General features: G+C 40.9%; 1 protein-coding gene across 4 annotated transcripts in view; it reads left to right on the forward strand.

Moving 5' to 3' along the window:
- rrn3.L (RRN3 homolog, RNA polymerase I transcription factor L homeolog) overlaps window positions 1–15688 on the forward strand; it is a 30005-nt gene extending 14317 nt beyond the window's left edge. For 2 of the 4 annotated variants that reach the window (XM_018234291.2, XM_041575597.1), the window contains exons 15-18: window positions 5551–5659; window positions 6002–6154; window positions 11703–11787; window positions 13232–15682. In XM_018234291.2, coding sequence (XP_018089780.1) covers window positions 5551–5659; window positions 6002–6154; window positions 11703–11787; window positions 13232–13387 — 503 coding nt within the window. In that variant the 3' untranslated portion in view covers window positions 13388–15682. 4 annotated transcript variants of the gene reach the window in all.

Raw genomic sequence — 15688 nt, forward strand, 5'->3', positions numbered from 1 at the left:
TGGAAGCGCTGGTTGTGCACTTACTTGCGCTGAGCCGGGAGCGCCTGAGAGTGGAACGCATATGCGTTCCACCTTCTGATTCTCCGGCGGCCATCTTTTTTTCGGCGCGAATTAACGCGCTGGTGCGCATGCGCGCACGTATTGGAACGCATACATGCGTTCCAGGCGGCCATTTTATAGCATACAGCGCAACGATAAGCACGCTACTGACAGGCTCCAAGAGAAACACTTTCTGTGATCTACTGGCGATACCCCACACACTATACCTTCATATATAACATGGCAGAAGGTAGGCCAGTGGGAATATTCACGAGGTCGGGGGGGAAGGTCCCTACTTCAGCACAGGTGAGATACCTTGCTTGTACAAATTGTCAGAATAAGTTTTCAGGGGGCCAGGGGGAGTCGCTGTGCAGGTCTTGCACGCAGGGGCAGGGTGCAGCCAGCGCCTCAGGGAGTATTCCACCGGCACAAGTGGAAAATTCTCCTAGAAGTGACACAGAGGAACCAAATCCTAGAGTTCCAGTTGAACCTCCGCCCCCTCTATGGGCTGTTCAATTGTCCCAATCCCTAGCATCTCTACAGGGGTTACCTGCCATTGCAGACAACCTAGGAAAGGCTCTAGTCAGACTTAGTCACAAATCCAGTACTAAACGCAAACGGTCAGATGACACAAAAGATGATGATGCCAATTCTACTAGATCTGATGAGTCATCTCCTGAGCGACAATTATTTCATTCTGAAGGTGAAATTGATTCTTCTGGGGCTTCTTCTATGGGTGAGGAAGACTATCAGGATGAGGGCAGAGACCGTGAAAATTTACACGATGTAGACAATATTATCAAGGGCGTGCTTGAGGTACTGAATATTTCTCAAAAGCCCAAACAGACTGATAACGCACCTACGCTATTTAAAAGACAGCATAAATCAACAGTATGCTTTCCAGATAATGAGCAATTACAGAGTTTGATTCAGGAGGAGTGGAATTCCCCCGAACATAAATTTCAAGCTACCAAAAAATTCTCAAAGTCATATCCATTCCCAAAGGAATTGGTGGAAAAATGGTCTAACCCACCGGCAGTTGATGCTCCAGTGTCTAGACTTTCAAAATCCACCACTCTTCCAGTCACTGACTCGGCAGCATTCAAAGACCCTTCGGACAGAAGGCTCGAAGGTTTTCTAAGGGCAATTTACACCTCTGCAGGGTCGACGTTGCGTCCCTGTTTGGCATCAGCATGGGTGTCCAGAGCTATTCAAGCATGGTCTGAGGGCCTAATTAAGGACATTCAGAATGGAACGTCCAGACAAGAATTGTTATCCTCTGCTCAAGCCATAGCTGAGGCCTCTAGTTATCTCTGTGATACCACTTTGGATACATCTCAAATCACGGCGCGCACTTCAGCTTTATCCATTGCAGCACGCAGAACACTGTGGCTCAAAAATTGGTCTGCGGACCTTAGTTCCAAAAAGTCATTAACTTCACTGCCCTTTAAAGGTCAACGTCTTTTTGGAGAAGAGCTGGAAAAGATCATCTCGCAAGCAACAGGGGGCAAGAGCACTTTCCTACCACAAGCCAAAAGCAGAGCGGCCGCTTCACATAGAAAGGGGAAATTTTTTCGTGGCCACAGCGGCAGATATACAAGACGTAACAGTTCCCCTCAAAGATCTCACTTTCGACCTAAATCCAACGATAAAGGTCGGCCAACCTGGAAGACCAATAGACCTCACAACAAGCCCTCAGGAGATAAGCCCACGTCAGTCTGACGGGGCATTCCCTCCGGAATCGTTGGACTGGATAGGGGGCAAGTTACTTCGATTCCGGGAGGAATGGACCCGGCATTCTACGGATGCTTGGGTCAAAGAAATTGTGACGGAAGGATATCATCTAGACTTCACAACTGTTCCACCCAGGAGGTTCCTCATGTCCAGAGTACCCCACAACCCTCAGAAGGCAAAAGCCTTTCTACAGTGTATAGACAAGATGGAGAGATCCGGAGTTGTAGTTCCAGTACCCTACACGGAGAGATTCTCAGGGTTTTACTCCAACCTGTTTACAGTACCAAAGAAGGATGGGGGACTACGGCCAGTACTAGATCTCAAGGGTCTCAACAAATTCATTCGGTCGATACGCTTCAAGATGGAAACGTTGAGGTCGGTAATTCGGGGGATGGAACAGGGTCAACTGATGATGTCCTTAGACATCAAAGATGCCTACCTACATGTACCGATTTGGCCTCCTCATCAATGTTATCTCCGATTCGCATTCAAAAACAAGCACTATCAGTTCGTGGCGCTTCCGTTCGGACTATCGTCTGCCCCCAGAGTGTTCACGAAGTTAATGGCTGTAACAGCGGCCACGTTGAGGCTACAAGGGATTTCAGTGACCCCCTACTTGGACGACCTCCTCCTGAAGGCCAGATCAGAGATGAGGGCCAAGGAGGATTTACAGAAGGCGGTACAGTTGTTACAGGACTTCGGATGGACCATCAACTGGTCGAAGTCCAATCCCCACCCCAGCCACAACATGTTGTTTCTGGGTCTGGAATTCAACACGATTTCGCAGACTGTAAGTCTACCCGCAGAAAAACAGATCAGGATCAGGGATCAGGTGCGGTCACTCTTATCCAGCCAATGGATAACGGTGCACAGGGCAATGCAAGTTTTAGGGACGATGGTGTCGGCCATCGAGGCGGTACCTTTCGCACAAATACACCTTCGACCGCTTCAAGCAAGCATTCTTACTTCATGGAAAGGGGGTCCGCTATCTCGACTCCTTTCATTATCACAACCGACAAAGAAAGCATTGCGGTGGTGGCTGAGTCCGAAGAACCTAGCAGTAGGTCAATCCTGGGCAACCCCGAACTGGGTTGTGATATCAACGGATGCCAGTCTTCAGGGATGGGGTGCGACTTGCTACAATCAGTCAGCACAAGGTCTATGGTCTCCCGAGGAATCCAGACTACCGATAAATATCCTAGAACTAAGAGCAGTAAAGCTAGCCCTAGCTCAATGGACGAGACAGCTTGCAGAAAAACCAATACGCATTCAAAGCGACAACGCTACAACGGTAGCGTACATAAACCGTCAGGGAGGCACGAGAAGTCGGGCAGCACTGACGGAAGCAAGACAAATTCTACACTGGGCAGAGATCAATTCAGTACAGCTATCTGCAATTCACATTCCGGGAATATCCAATACAAAGGCAGACTTCCTCAGTCGAAATCATCTGGATCCAAGGGAATGGGAACTACACCCAGAAGTGTTCGATCAACTCACGAATCAATGGGGCATTCCCAGCATAGACCTAATGGCTTCCAGAAGCAACCGAAAAGTAACAAGGTTTTTCGCCCGCTACAGGGATCCGTTGGCACTGGGGGTGGATGCCATGACCCAGCACTGGAATTTCAATCTAGCTTATGTATTCCCTCCACTTCCTATGCTACCGAGAGTGCTCAAAAAGATCAAACAATCTCAATTGACGGTAATTGTGGTAGCACCATACTGGCCTCGGAGAACGTGGTTCACCGATCTACGGGAAATGTCAATCGCTCAGCCAGTTCGGCTGGAGTCCAGACCAGATCTTCTGCAGCAGGGGCCCATAACACACCACAACCCCGGACTGTTCTCTTTGACGGGATGGCTGTTGAGATTTCCATCTGGAAGAGCCAAGGATTAGATGAAGAGGTCATACCTACCATGTTGAAGGCTAGAAAAGCATCTTCGTCCAGGTCTTACCACAGAGTTTGGCACTCGTACTACAATTGGTGTAAGGAGTCAGACTTTCCTTTCCTTGAACTACAGTTACCACGAATACTTTCCTTTCTGCAACAAGGTTTAAAAATGGGCCTCAAGCTTAGCTCCTTAAAGGTTCAAGTGTCGGCTCTGTCAATCCTCTTTCAATCTCGCCTAGCGAATGAAGATATTATACGCACGTTTCTGCAAGGAGTGGCACACATCATGCCACCATTCCGCCCACCCGTGGCAGGCTGGGACCTCAATCTAGTGCTGGAAGCATTGCTCGATCCACCGTTTGAACCATTAAGTTCAGTCTCTGATACATGGATTACTTATAAGGTGGTTTTTCTGGTGGCAATTTCATCTACTAGAAGAGTATCGGAACTCAGCGCCCTTTCATGTGAACCTCCATACTTGATATTCCATAAAGATAAAGCTGTTCTCCGAACGTTACCGACGTTCTTGCCCAAGGTTGTTTCTGCATTTCATGTGAACCAAGAAATCGTAGTTCCTTCTCTCTGTCCAGATCCGAAGAATGATAAGGAACGCCGACTACACAAGTTAGATGTTGTCAGAGCATTGCGATGGTATATTGATCGTTCCAAATCCTTTCGGAAATCCCCTGCTCTGTTCGTTCTTCCATCTGGTCCCCGCAGGGGTCAGCCAGCTTCTAAGTCGGTCTTGTCTAGATGGATCAGAGAATCGATTAAGCAAGCTTATTCTGCAAAAGGAAAACCTCCTCCAGAGGGACTCAGGGCTCACTCTACCAGAGCGGTGGGTGCTTCCTGGGCATGGCGTAACTCAGCTTCCTTAGAGCAAATCTGTAAGGCGGCTACCTGGTCCTCTACTCATACATTTGCCAAATTTTACAAAGTCGACACATATTCTTCCGCCGAAGCTTCTCTTGGACGGATGGTGTTGCAATCCGTAATCAAATAAATTCATATATGTATATACAGCTCGCTCCCACCCTGCTGTTGTTGGGACTGCTTTGTTAAGTCCCCATCGGTCCCTGTGTCCCCCTAAGACGACAGAGAAAACAGGATTTTTGTTACTCACCGTTAAATCTGTTTCTCTGTAGTCGAAAGGGGGACACAGGGCTTCCCGCCTCGGCGAGCTGGTGACCGCTTGGTCACGTTTGAATAGTTCCTTGGTTTACTTTCTGTCTGTTGATAGTTTTAATACTTACGTTAGCAGCTTTGGAACAAACTGAATAGGAATGTACAGTGTGAGGGGTAAAGCCCGTTGGCCACGCCCCTTTAATTACTTCAAGTGTCCTGCCTCCTGGAGGATGGAGCTTAACCCCATCGGTCCCTGTGTCCCCCTTTCGACTACAGAGAAACAGATTTAACGGTGAGTAACAAAAATCCTGTTGTCACATTAAATGAAATAGGGTCAAAAAAGAAAATTCACAATGGTGGTTCAACCTACTAACCCAGCCAACTACTGCTACAACTAAACCTAACCTCTGTGCTGCTTCAGTTCTTATTTATTACCATAATAACTGCATAATGAAGTAGTAGCCATGGCATTGGTTATTGTATAGTTGCTTCTTGTCCATTTTTAAATTATAAAACAACGTTAACAAGTATTTACGGGGCAGAAATTTACCCTCCTAAGTAATTATCACATCCACCCTCGCAAAACTGCAGCTATTATGATGGTGATTCCATTTTTGCAGCCTTTATTTTTCTTATGTTTTATTCAGTTTACAAAAAGGATTCAAGTACCTTTCTTCTTTTAAAGGAGGCAATAAAATTAGGATATGTAATATTTAAAACAATATACCATAAACTACACTTTTTTTGTTTTGTATAGGCCTGACCTACCTACAGAATCTGAATTTGGAAAGAATAGTCATGTGCCAACTGAATCCTTTAAAAATCTGCCTTCCATCTGTGGTTAACTTCTTTGCAGCCATCACCAGGTGAATTTTAGTTAACTGTTTAGTAATAATTTTGTGTATTTATGCTAGCATTCACATCCACATAGTCATGGGGTTATTTGTCTACAACTTATCGTGCTACCCTTGTGGGATTTGTAAATTAAATTTAACAATTGAAAACCATACCACTTTAAACCCCACTCCGAACCTACATACCTACCTGTATAGAAAAAGGCCAAATATTGCCCCAGTAGTACTAGTGCTCAGGGGCAGCACTGAGAACTCTGACCTCTCCCGAATGTAAAATCCTCAGAAATATTTTAATGTGTGTTAATTTTCTATTATTGCTTTCTCACATTCACTCTCTTTCTGGTGTGTGAGTAGGAAATACCAGCTGGTGTTTTGCTACACTATCATAGAGCGCAACAATCGGCAGATGATCCCCATTGTAAGAAGCAGCACTGGTGGTGACTCTGTTCAAGTCAGCTTTAATCCACTTGACAGCTTCTTTCCCTTTGACCCCTGCATTCTGAAAAGGTTTGTACTTCTTACTTTGCACAGAATTTGCATCTTCCTTGTTGTAAAAGAGAGATTGCTTTATATAGCAGAAGATAAGCATTTGCTTAAGAAATGTTAAAGGGGTTGTTCACCTTTAAATAAACTTTAAGCATATGGCATAGAGACATTCTGAGAAAATTTGCAATTGATTCTCATTTTTTATTTGTGGTTTTTGTGTTATTTTAGCTTTTTATTCAACAGCTGTGCAGTTTTAGCAATCTGGTTGCTAGGGTCCATATTACCCAAGTAACCATGCATTGATTTGAATAAAGAGACTGGAATATAAATAGGACTGAATAATTAGCAATAACATTAAATGTGTAGCTTTACAGAGCATCTGTTTTTATACGGGGTGAGTGACCTCCATTTGAAAGCTATAAAAAAAAAATAATGAAGACCAATTAAAATGTTGCTTATAATTGGCCATTCTATAACATACTTAAAGTTAACTGAAAGGTGAAACACACCTTTAAAGATTTTTTTAAAGCAAAATGTAAACTAATGAAATCTCTGTATTTTAAATCTTAATAATTTAGTGTATGTTTTCTATTGCCCCCCCCCCCAAGGGTCTTGTATTACTTGCTCAGCTTTGGCTTTTTATAATTCCATACCTAGATCCTAGAAGGTTTATGGTCTAGCATTCTAGGCTGTGGCATTTTGTTAAAGCATGCTTAGATAATCTCTAAATGGCACTTTCCATGGACATTTCACTATATTTTCTCATAAACTTTTATTAGAGTTACCATAAATACTAACCTTGGATTCAGCTATAACATGTACAATGCTCCAAGACATTTTGAGATTATGGCGGTCATTTAATGTGACATAGCATAGTAGTAATGGTTAAATATTTCTTCAGATTAATCATAACCAAACCTCAAGTGTCGGGAAAGTAAATCTTAGGACAACAATCTTTATAATAACATCAAATATATATATATATATATATATATATATATATATATATATATATATATATATATATATATATATATATATATATATATATATATATATATATATATATATATATATATATATATATATATAGTGTTTCTGCTCATCAAAAACCGTTAACTATTAGTCAAAGATAACATAATTGAACACAAAATGCAGTTTTTAAATGAAGGTTTACGTTATTAAGGGAGAAAAAAAGTCCAAATCTACATGGGCCTGTGTGAAAAAGTGATTGCCCCCCTTGTTAAAAAATAACTTAACTGTGGTTTATCACACCTGAGTTCAATTTCAATGGTTATAAAGCCATTTCTAAAGCTTTGGGACTCCAGCGAACCACAGTGAGAGCCATTATCCACAAATGGCAAAAACATGGAACAGTGGTGAACCTTCCCAGGAGTGGCCGGCCGACCAAAATTACCCCAAGAGCGCAGAGACAACTCATCCGAGAGGCCACAAAAGACCCCAGGACAACATCTAAAGAACTGCAGGCCTCACTTGCCTCAATTAAGGTCAGTGTTCGCGACTCCACCATAAGAAAGAGACTGGGCAAAAACGGCCTGCATGGCAGATTTCCAAGGCGCAAACCACTTTTAAGCAAAAAGAACTTTAAGGCTTGTCTCAATTTTGCTAAAAAACATCTCAATGATTGCCAAGACTTTTGGGAAAATACCTTGTGGACCGAGGAGACAAAAGTTGAACTTTTTGGAAGGTGCGCGTCCCGTTACATCTGGCGTAAAAGTAACACAGCATTTCAGAAAAAGAACATCATACCAACAGTAAAATATGGTGGTGGTAGTGTGATGGTCTGGGGTTGTTTTGCTGCTTCAGGACCTGGAAGACTTGCTGTGATAGATGGAACCATGAATTCTACTGTCTACCAAAAAATCCTGAAGGAGAATGTCCGGCCATCTGTTCGTCAACTCAAGCTGAAGCGATCTTGGGTGCTGCAGCAGGACAATGACCCAAAACACACCAGCAAATCCACCTCTGAATGGCTGACTAGGCCACTCCAAAGTCTTCATTTTGTTTTTCTTCAAAGTCCTGACCTGAATCCTATTGAGATGTTGTGGCATGACCTTAAAAAGGCGGTTCATGCTAGAAAACCCTCAAATAAAGCTGAATTACAACAATTCTGCAAAGATGAGTGGGCCAAAATTCCTCCAGAGCGCTTGATTGCAGTTATTGCTGCTAAGGGTGGCCCAACCAGTTATTAGGTTCAGGGGGCAATTACTTTTTCACACAGGTTTGGATTTCTTTTCTCCCTAAATAATAAAAACCCTCATTTAAAAACTGCATTTTGTGTTTACTTGTGTTATCTTTGACTAATAGTTAAATGTGTTTGATGATCAGAAACATTTTGTGTGACAAACATGCAAAAGAATAAGAAATCAGGAAGGGGGCAAATAGTTTTTCACACCACTGTATATATAGTTTATCTTCTCTCTTAGTAAAAACAAAAAAATTAACTGCCTTTAGAGTAGAGTAAAGCTGGCCATAGACTCAAAGATCCGCTCGTTTGGCGAGCGGATCTTTCCCCGATATGCCACTAATGGCATGGCTATATCGTATGGCCGAACGATCGAATTACGATACACCAATAGGCTCCGACGGGTCGGTCTGTTAAAAATCAAACCTTCCCGATCGATATCGTGGCCAGATATCGATCGGGAAGACCTGTCGGAAGCCCCCATACACGGGAAGATAAGCTGTCAAATTGGTCCAGACGTCCAATATCGGCAGCTTTATCTGCCCGTGTATGGCCACCTTAAAGCTGGATAATCTCAAGTGGCACTTGACAAAGGGCACAAATGGCCCGAAACATGTTGTGTATGGTAGTCAGTGAATAAATACTTTTTCACAGCATTTTGCTTTGAAGTGCTCTCCTTGAACCAATTGTTTAAAGATTTGCCTAAGGGGAAGCGGTGCCCTGAATGAGGATTGATGCACTCTACATTGGAAATCACAGGCAGAGCGTAAGAACATTCACTTAAATGTTCATAAAGTGCAGTAAATCAGTTAAAGATGTCTCCCAGTGTCCATGTGAGTGCTTCATTATAGACACTTAAAAATTGGGCTAAAAACTGTAAAGCTGGCCATAGATGCAAAGATCCGATCGTACGAATCATCGAACGATCGGACTTCCCCATCTCCCGACCTGCCATTAACCATTCCGATCAAATAAAGTACAAAAGAACAGATCAGCCGATGTTCTGCCCCTGACAACAATCGTAAGAAAGTTATGTCCGACCAAAGCTAGTGACAGTCTCCCTCTGAAAATCGCACGATCGGCAATACATGCAGAGATATTATCGGCAGCCGACAGAATTCTTTTAACCTGTCTAATCGACCAAACGACCAATCTCCACCGGACGAAAAATGTCCACACACGGTCCGAAAATCGTACGAATCCTTGATTCGTACGATCAGATCTTTGCGTCTATGGCCAGCTTAAGTGCCCAGTACAGAGGTCACTCCGTGAGCTAGTCTGCTCACCAGACTGCAAACAATTCAGCATTCAGTAAATAACTCCTGAAGAAGAGTGTGGTGGAACAACGTGAAACACACTGAGCCTTTCTGAGAGCCATTTTGAGAACTATTTTATGCTTTTGGGTTTGTAAGTAGCCTGTATTTATTTTATAATCAATTTTAAAATAAAATACTGCACTGTACTATACAGTCATATGAAGAAGTTTGGGAACCCCTCTTAATGCTTAGGAATTTTGTTTATCATTGGCTGAGCTTTCAAAGTAGCAGCTTCCTTTTAATATATAACATGCCTTATGGAAACAGCAGTATTTCGGCAGTGACATAAAGTTTATTGGATTAACAGAAATTAGACAGGTGCATAAATTTGGGCACCCCAACAGAGATATTACATCAATACTTAGTTCAGCCTCCTTTTGCAAATGTAACAGCCTCTAGACCCTCCTATAGCCTTTGACGAGATTCTGGATGGTGGAATTTTTGACCATTCGTCCATACAAAATCTCTCCAGTTCAGTTAAATTAGATGGCTGCCGAGCATGGACAGTCTGCTTCAAATCATCCCGTAGATTTTCCATGATATTCAAGTCGGGGGACTGTGACAGCCATTCCAGAATATTGTACTTTTCCCTGTGCATAAATGCCTTTGTAGATTTCCAAGTGTGTTTAGGGTCATTGTCTTGGGAATATCCAACCCCTGTGTAACTTGAACTTTGTGACTGATGCTTGAACTTTATCTGGAAGAATTTGTTGATATTGGGTTGAATTCATCCGACCCTCGACTTTAACTAGGGCCCCAGTACCCGAACTAGCCAAACAGCCCCACAGCATGATGGAACCTCCACTAAATTTGACAGTAGGTAGCAGGTGTTTTTCCTGGAATTCCGCCATGCAAATTGCACTGAATTGTAGAACGATGTACAGATACACCTTCTGCAGCAAGATGTTCTTGCAGGTCTTTGGAGGTGATCTTTGGGTTGTCTGTAACCATTCTCACAATCCTCCGCATATGCCGCTCCTGTATTTTTCTTGGCCTGCCAGACCTGGGTTTTACAGCAACTGTAGAAAAAGAGTAGTCCGCACATCGATTCTCAGTATTCTTTGGAGATGGTGCACGTTCTAAAATGGCCACTTCCCATTGGCAAATTGTTCAGTAGAAGATCGAACAGCACCACCAACTCTTCAAGTAATTAAAAAGCCTTTATTTGTGCTTTTGTGATGCACACAAAAGCACAAATAAAGGCTTTTTAATTACTTGAAGAGTTGGTGGTGCTGTTCAATCTTCTACTTTTACAGCAACTGTGCCTGTGGCCTTCCATTTCCTGATCACATTCCTTATAGTTGAAACTGACAGTTTAAACCTCTGCGATAGCTTTTTGTAGCCTTCCCCTAAACCATAATACTGCACAATCTTTGTTTTCAGATCTTTTGAGAGTTGTTTTAAGGATCCCATGCTTTCACTCTTCAGAGGAGAGTCAAACAGAAGCACAGCTTGCAATTGGCTGCCTTAAATACCTTTTCTCATGATTGGACACACCTGCCTATGAAGTTCAAGGTTTAACAAGCTAATCCAACCAATTTGGTGTTGCCAGTAATCAGTATTGAGGAGTTACGTGCATTCAAAATAGCAAAATTACGAGGGTACCCTATATTTTTGCACAGCCAGTTTTTCACATTTAATTTAATTTCATACAACTGAATACTGCTTCACTAAATATTTTTGTTCAGAAAACACCCTGGGAAATGAAAGACATAACACTGTTATCTTTTTTGTTGAAAGTGGAGGAAATTATTATGCAGGCTGAGAGGGGTTCCCAAACTTCATATGACTGTATATACATTTTTAAGTGTCTAATAGGGCACTCACACTGACATTGGAAGACATCTCTAATTGACTTTCTTCGCTATACGATCATTGCTGTGCACTTTCTTAGTGTTCCTGTATTGGCTTTGTATCTGTATAAAATAAGAATCATTACTGCTTCCAAATTATTTATTATTTTAGCAGAAAATGATACTCACTACAGATATTTGTTTTGGAATCAAATGAGTTTTGCAAAATTACTCTCTCTGTAAATCTTTTACAGGTGTAAAAAGCTTATGGATCCATTTTATCAAATATGGGAAGAGTCTAACTCTGAAGATTTGAAAGGAGGTGAAAAGTGTGTAAAGGTACATGAGATTACTTCTATATATAATATTCAGAATGGAGCAGCACTCCAATATTCTTCAAACAAATGTGTTTGAGTCATTACTCGTGTAACCAAGGTTAGAAGGTTACACGAGTGATGAATCAATAAACACATTTGTTTGAAGAATATTGGAGTGCTGCTCCATTCTGAATATTACATAAAACCTTTAGGATACTTATATACCTGCCCACAATTACCACAGAGCAGCATTGTGTACTGGGAAAAAAACCCCATTAGAACAAGACACACTGGGCTTATTTTGGCACCCCTGCATTTGTCTGTTGGCACATAAAGTCCCAGATGTGTATAGAGTCTCACCCTACTTATTTCACTTATTACAGTAATTGCACTATGTTTCGGTAGCCTAAGTAGCAAAATCATTTTTCACAGATAAGTCCTCTTTGTAATAAGCTCCTTATCTCAAAGCTTAAAAGGTTTGGGTTTGTTTATACAGAGCTGCTTACCTTCATACCTTCATTTGAACAAATTACCTTGTTTAAGATAGTGAGGGGGTAATGATTTCAGAAAAAAAAAATTTTTATTTGTGTTTCCAATTTACAAATTTTTGGCTCTTACACAATTGTAATAGGCAAAGTACATTTTCAGCCCAAGTCCTATTTATTGTCCTCATGTTGAGGAAATGTGTATTTAAATGTGTACTGCTCTTTAAGGCTTCTGAAAGATAATAGTGAGCCTATAATTGAGGGTCAACAGCTGTAGCTATGTAGTCAGTATCCTGTCTATAATATATCTTATTTGAAAAGGTGTCACAATATAGTATATTTATATAACCATGTATGTATTCCCTTTTTTGCCTGCTTAAAATGTATCATTAGATTTCATTAATCCATAAGAAATAAGTGTATTTTTGCATATATATATATAGAGAGATAGAGATATATATATATATATATATATATATATATATATATATATATATATATATATATATATATATATATATATATATATATATATATATATATATATATATATAGCAACCAAACAGATCCGCACTCCTCCAATTAGCTGTATATTAGCTGTATTAGCTATATATATAGGATCCGTTATCTGGAAACCAGGTCCGGACTGAGAATTTAAATAGGCCCTGGCATTTCAGGTAGACAGAGGCCCAATCAGCCCACATAGAGGCCAAAACAGCCCCCACCAGCCCAATAAATACAGACTTTCTATGGGACCTTATAGCAGCCCCTCTGGCATTTGCCAGAACCCACAGATTGCCAGTCCAGGACTGCTGGAAACCCGTTATCCAGAAATTATCCTAATTATGGAAAGGCCATCTTCTATATACTCCATTATTTATCCAAATAATCAAAATAATAAAACAGTAGCCTGTACTTGATCCAAAGGAAGATATAAGTAATCCGTATATATAGTATATGCCCTTATATCTTTGTGCACAGGGTTCGACTGCAGATGACGAAGATGATTTCCTTAAAGGACAAACTCCTCAGAATGACAGTTCAGTTGAAATGACTCCAGGGTCTTTTGATTCTCATCTAAGAAGCCCTAGCAGCGTGGGGTCCCCTCCAGCTGCATTTCTACGACGACCCTTCTGAACAACGAAGCTGTCTGTAAATGCAATAAGCATTTGCCCAAGGAAGTAGTCTTATCAGCCCCCTGCTGCAAAGGGTGGTTGCTGTTGTATTCTACGTTGCAGAAGTCAAAAAGCAATTTCTGTCAGCAAGAGTTGAAGAGGTGCTGACCCGGATTTCTGTGTAAATGAATTGGAATATCTGTAAGGTGCAGAGTACGATCTTGGGGGAAAAAAAAAAACCTCTGGAAGATTTAAGATCTTTAAAATTGAAATCATAGGAAAGTGTTGCATTTATAGAGGTTAATACAGTTTTCTTCAAAGTTTATCAAAACAATCTACAATTAACAACAGAAATGATCCCTGATACGCTTATTTTCACCATATGGCATGTTTTTTTGCTACAACTGACAAATGTAAAATAAGAACCCAAAGCTTTTTTTAAAAAAAAAAATAAAGGCTGCCCCCCCCCAGTGTAACAACAAATGGCTTAGGGGCAAGATTTTAATCTACATCTTAGTTTTGTGCACGTCCACAAAATATGATGGTAGGACCCTATGAATAAGGCCATATACATGAGTATCTGTACAAATTACAGTGTCCGTGTCCATTTTAGCACATCCTGCAGCATTGGAAGACATCTTGCGGCATTTTAGCACTACTCTTGGCACCTACCTTAATACCTTACCCTGGCAGTGGGATGGAGGAAGCTTGTGACAGGGCATTGCAAAATGCAAACGAACAGACCAGTGATGGGAGGGACACAGAAACAATTACACAGGGTATGGAGCATGGAGGATTTCAATATGTGTGTGTCCCTGATCACTGAGAGAAGGGAGGATGGAAACTGACAGGGATAGGACACGAGTATATTCATTTTGGAGGAGGATGTCCTAAAATGTAACAAATCTTTAATTAAGGATCTAACCCAATATAATAGAAGGTGGCGGTTTAGGACCATCAGATAATCCTTCCTTAAAGGAACACTAACACCAGAAAAGGATTTTAAATTGTTTTAAAGGAATGACAATATAATATATTATTACCCTGCTCTGGCAAAACTGCTGTGTTTGCTTCATAAAGAAAACTGTACTTCATATAAAGAAGCTGCTGTTTAGCCTTGGGGGCAGCCATTCAAGCACAGGATACACAGTAGATAAGAGACCTTCTGAACAATCCTATTGTATAATACAGACTCTATCTGTTATCTGCTGTGTATCCTAAGCCTTTTCAGCTTTGAATGTCTGCCCCCATTGCTACACAGTAGCTTGTTTATATAATCTATAGTAGAGTTTCTGAAGCAAACACCCCAGTTTTACCACTGCAGCCTAACACAACAATATATTTTCATTACTTTTGGTGTTCCTGTTCCTTTAACCAGTTGTTTTTTTAGGTGAGCAGATAATCTTATTGAACCTACTGGGGTGTTGTTAATGACATCTCAAGCAACTGCCACCTGGCCTGCTCAAAGACAGAGAGACCAAAGTCACCCATCGTAATAATGGTCTTTGTTATCATACTGTACAAACTTGAAACATTATTCGTTTTACAAAGTGAATTTAACAGTAGAAAGGTTATTTCTTCTAATGATGTGTTTATACATAATATATTTAAACAAGAACTAATTAAAGGAAAGGAAAGGCCAGGGGGTGCCATCATTTATGCCATTATTTTACACCGTCTCAGACCTGGCATAACCTATTCAAGTCAATGGGAAAAGTTTAGGTGGCAAGAAAGTTATGGCTTAAGAGATGCTGTATATATGTATAGCAATGGTAATCACTGCTTATTTATACCAGAATTTTACACTTTGCTATGCAGTTTCCTAAATACCCAGCTTGATAAATACAACAGATTTGTGTGTCAATGTGTGGTGTATTCACATACAGTTTTTAACACAGCTTAATAGATAGGCCCCATTCTGTGTTATTCTTTTACTTGCACGCAATACTATTTGAAAGAGAGATATTTCTAGATCAGGTTTGCCCAACTGGAGGATAAAGCCAAATGTGGCATTATTGTGGATTTAATGGCACCCAATCTGCTCATGGGCTTCACAGCATCTCTATGACATTATTTTAATACAATCTCACCCTTGAGCATGCTGTATCAACAAATAAATCGCTCACTATATGTAAATAGTTGCACGTTACTTTCCAATATAATCTATCCTGGCTTTTCATTACCATGAGAATTGCTTTTGAGAATCTTTTATTGTTGCTGTGTTATTTGTTTTACATCTGTATGGAATATACAATAAACAGTGTCATTACCATAGGTGTAAATATATGCTTTTGTCTATTAAATGTGTCAGTTACTTCTGTAA

This window comes from Xenopus laevis, chromosome 9_10L (assembly GCF_017654675.1).
Source record: "Xenopus laevis strain J_2021 chromosome 9_10L, Xenopus_laevis_v10.1, whole genome shotgun sequence".
NCBI classification, from domain to species: Eukaryota; Metazoa; Chordata; class Amphibia; order Anura; family Pipidae; genus Xenopus; species Xenopus laevis.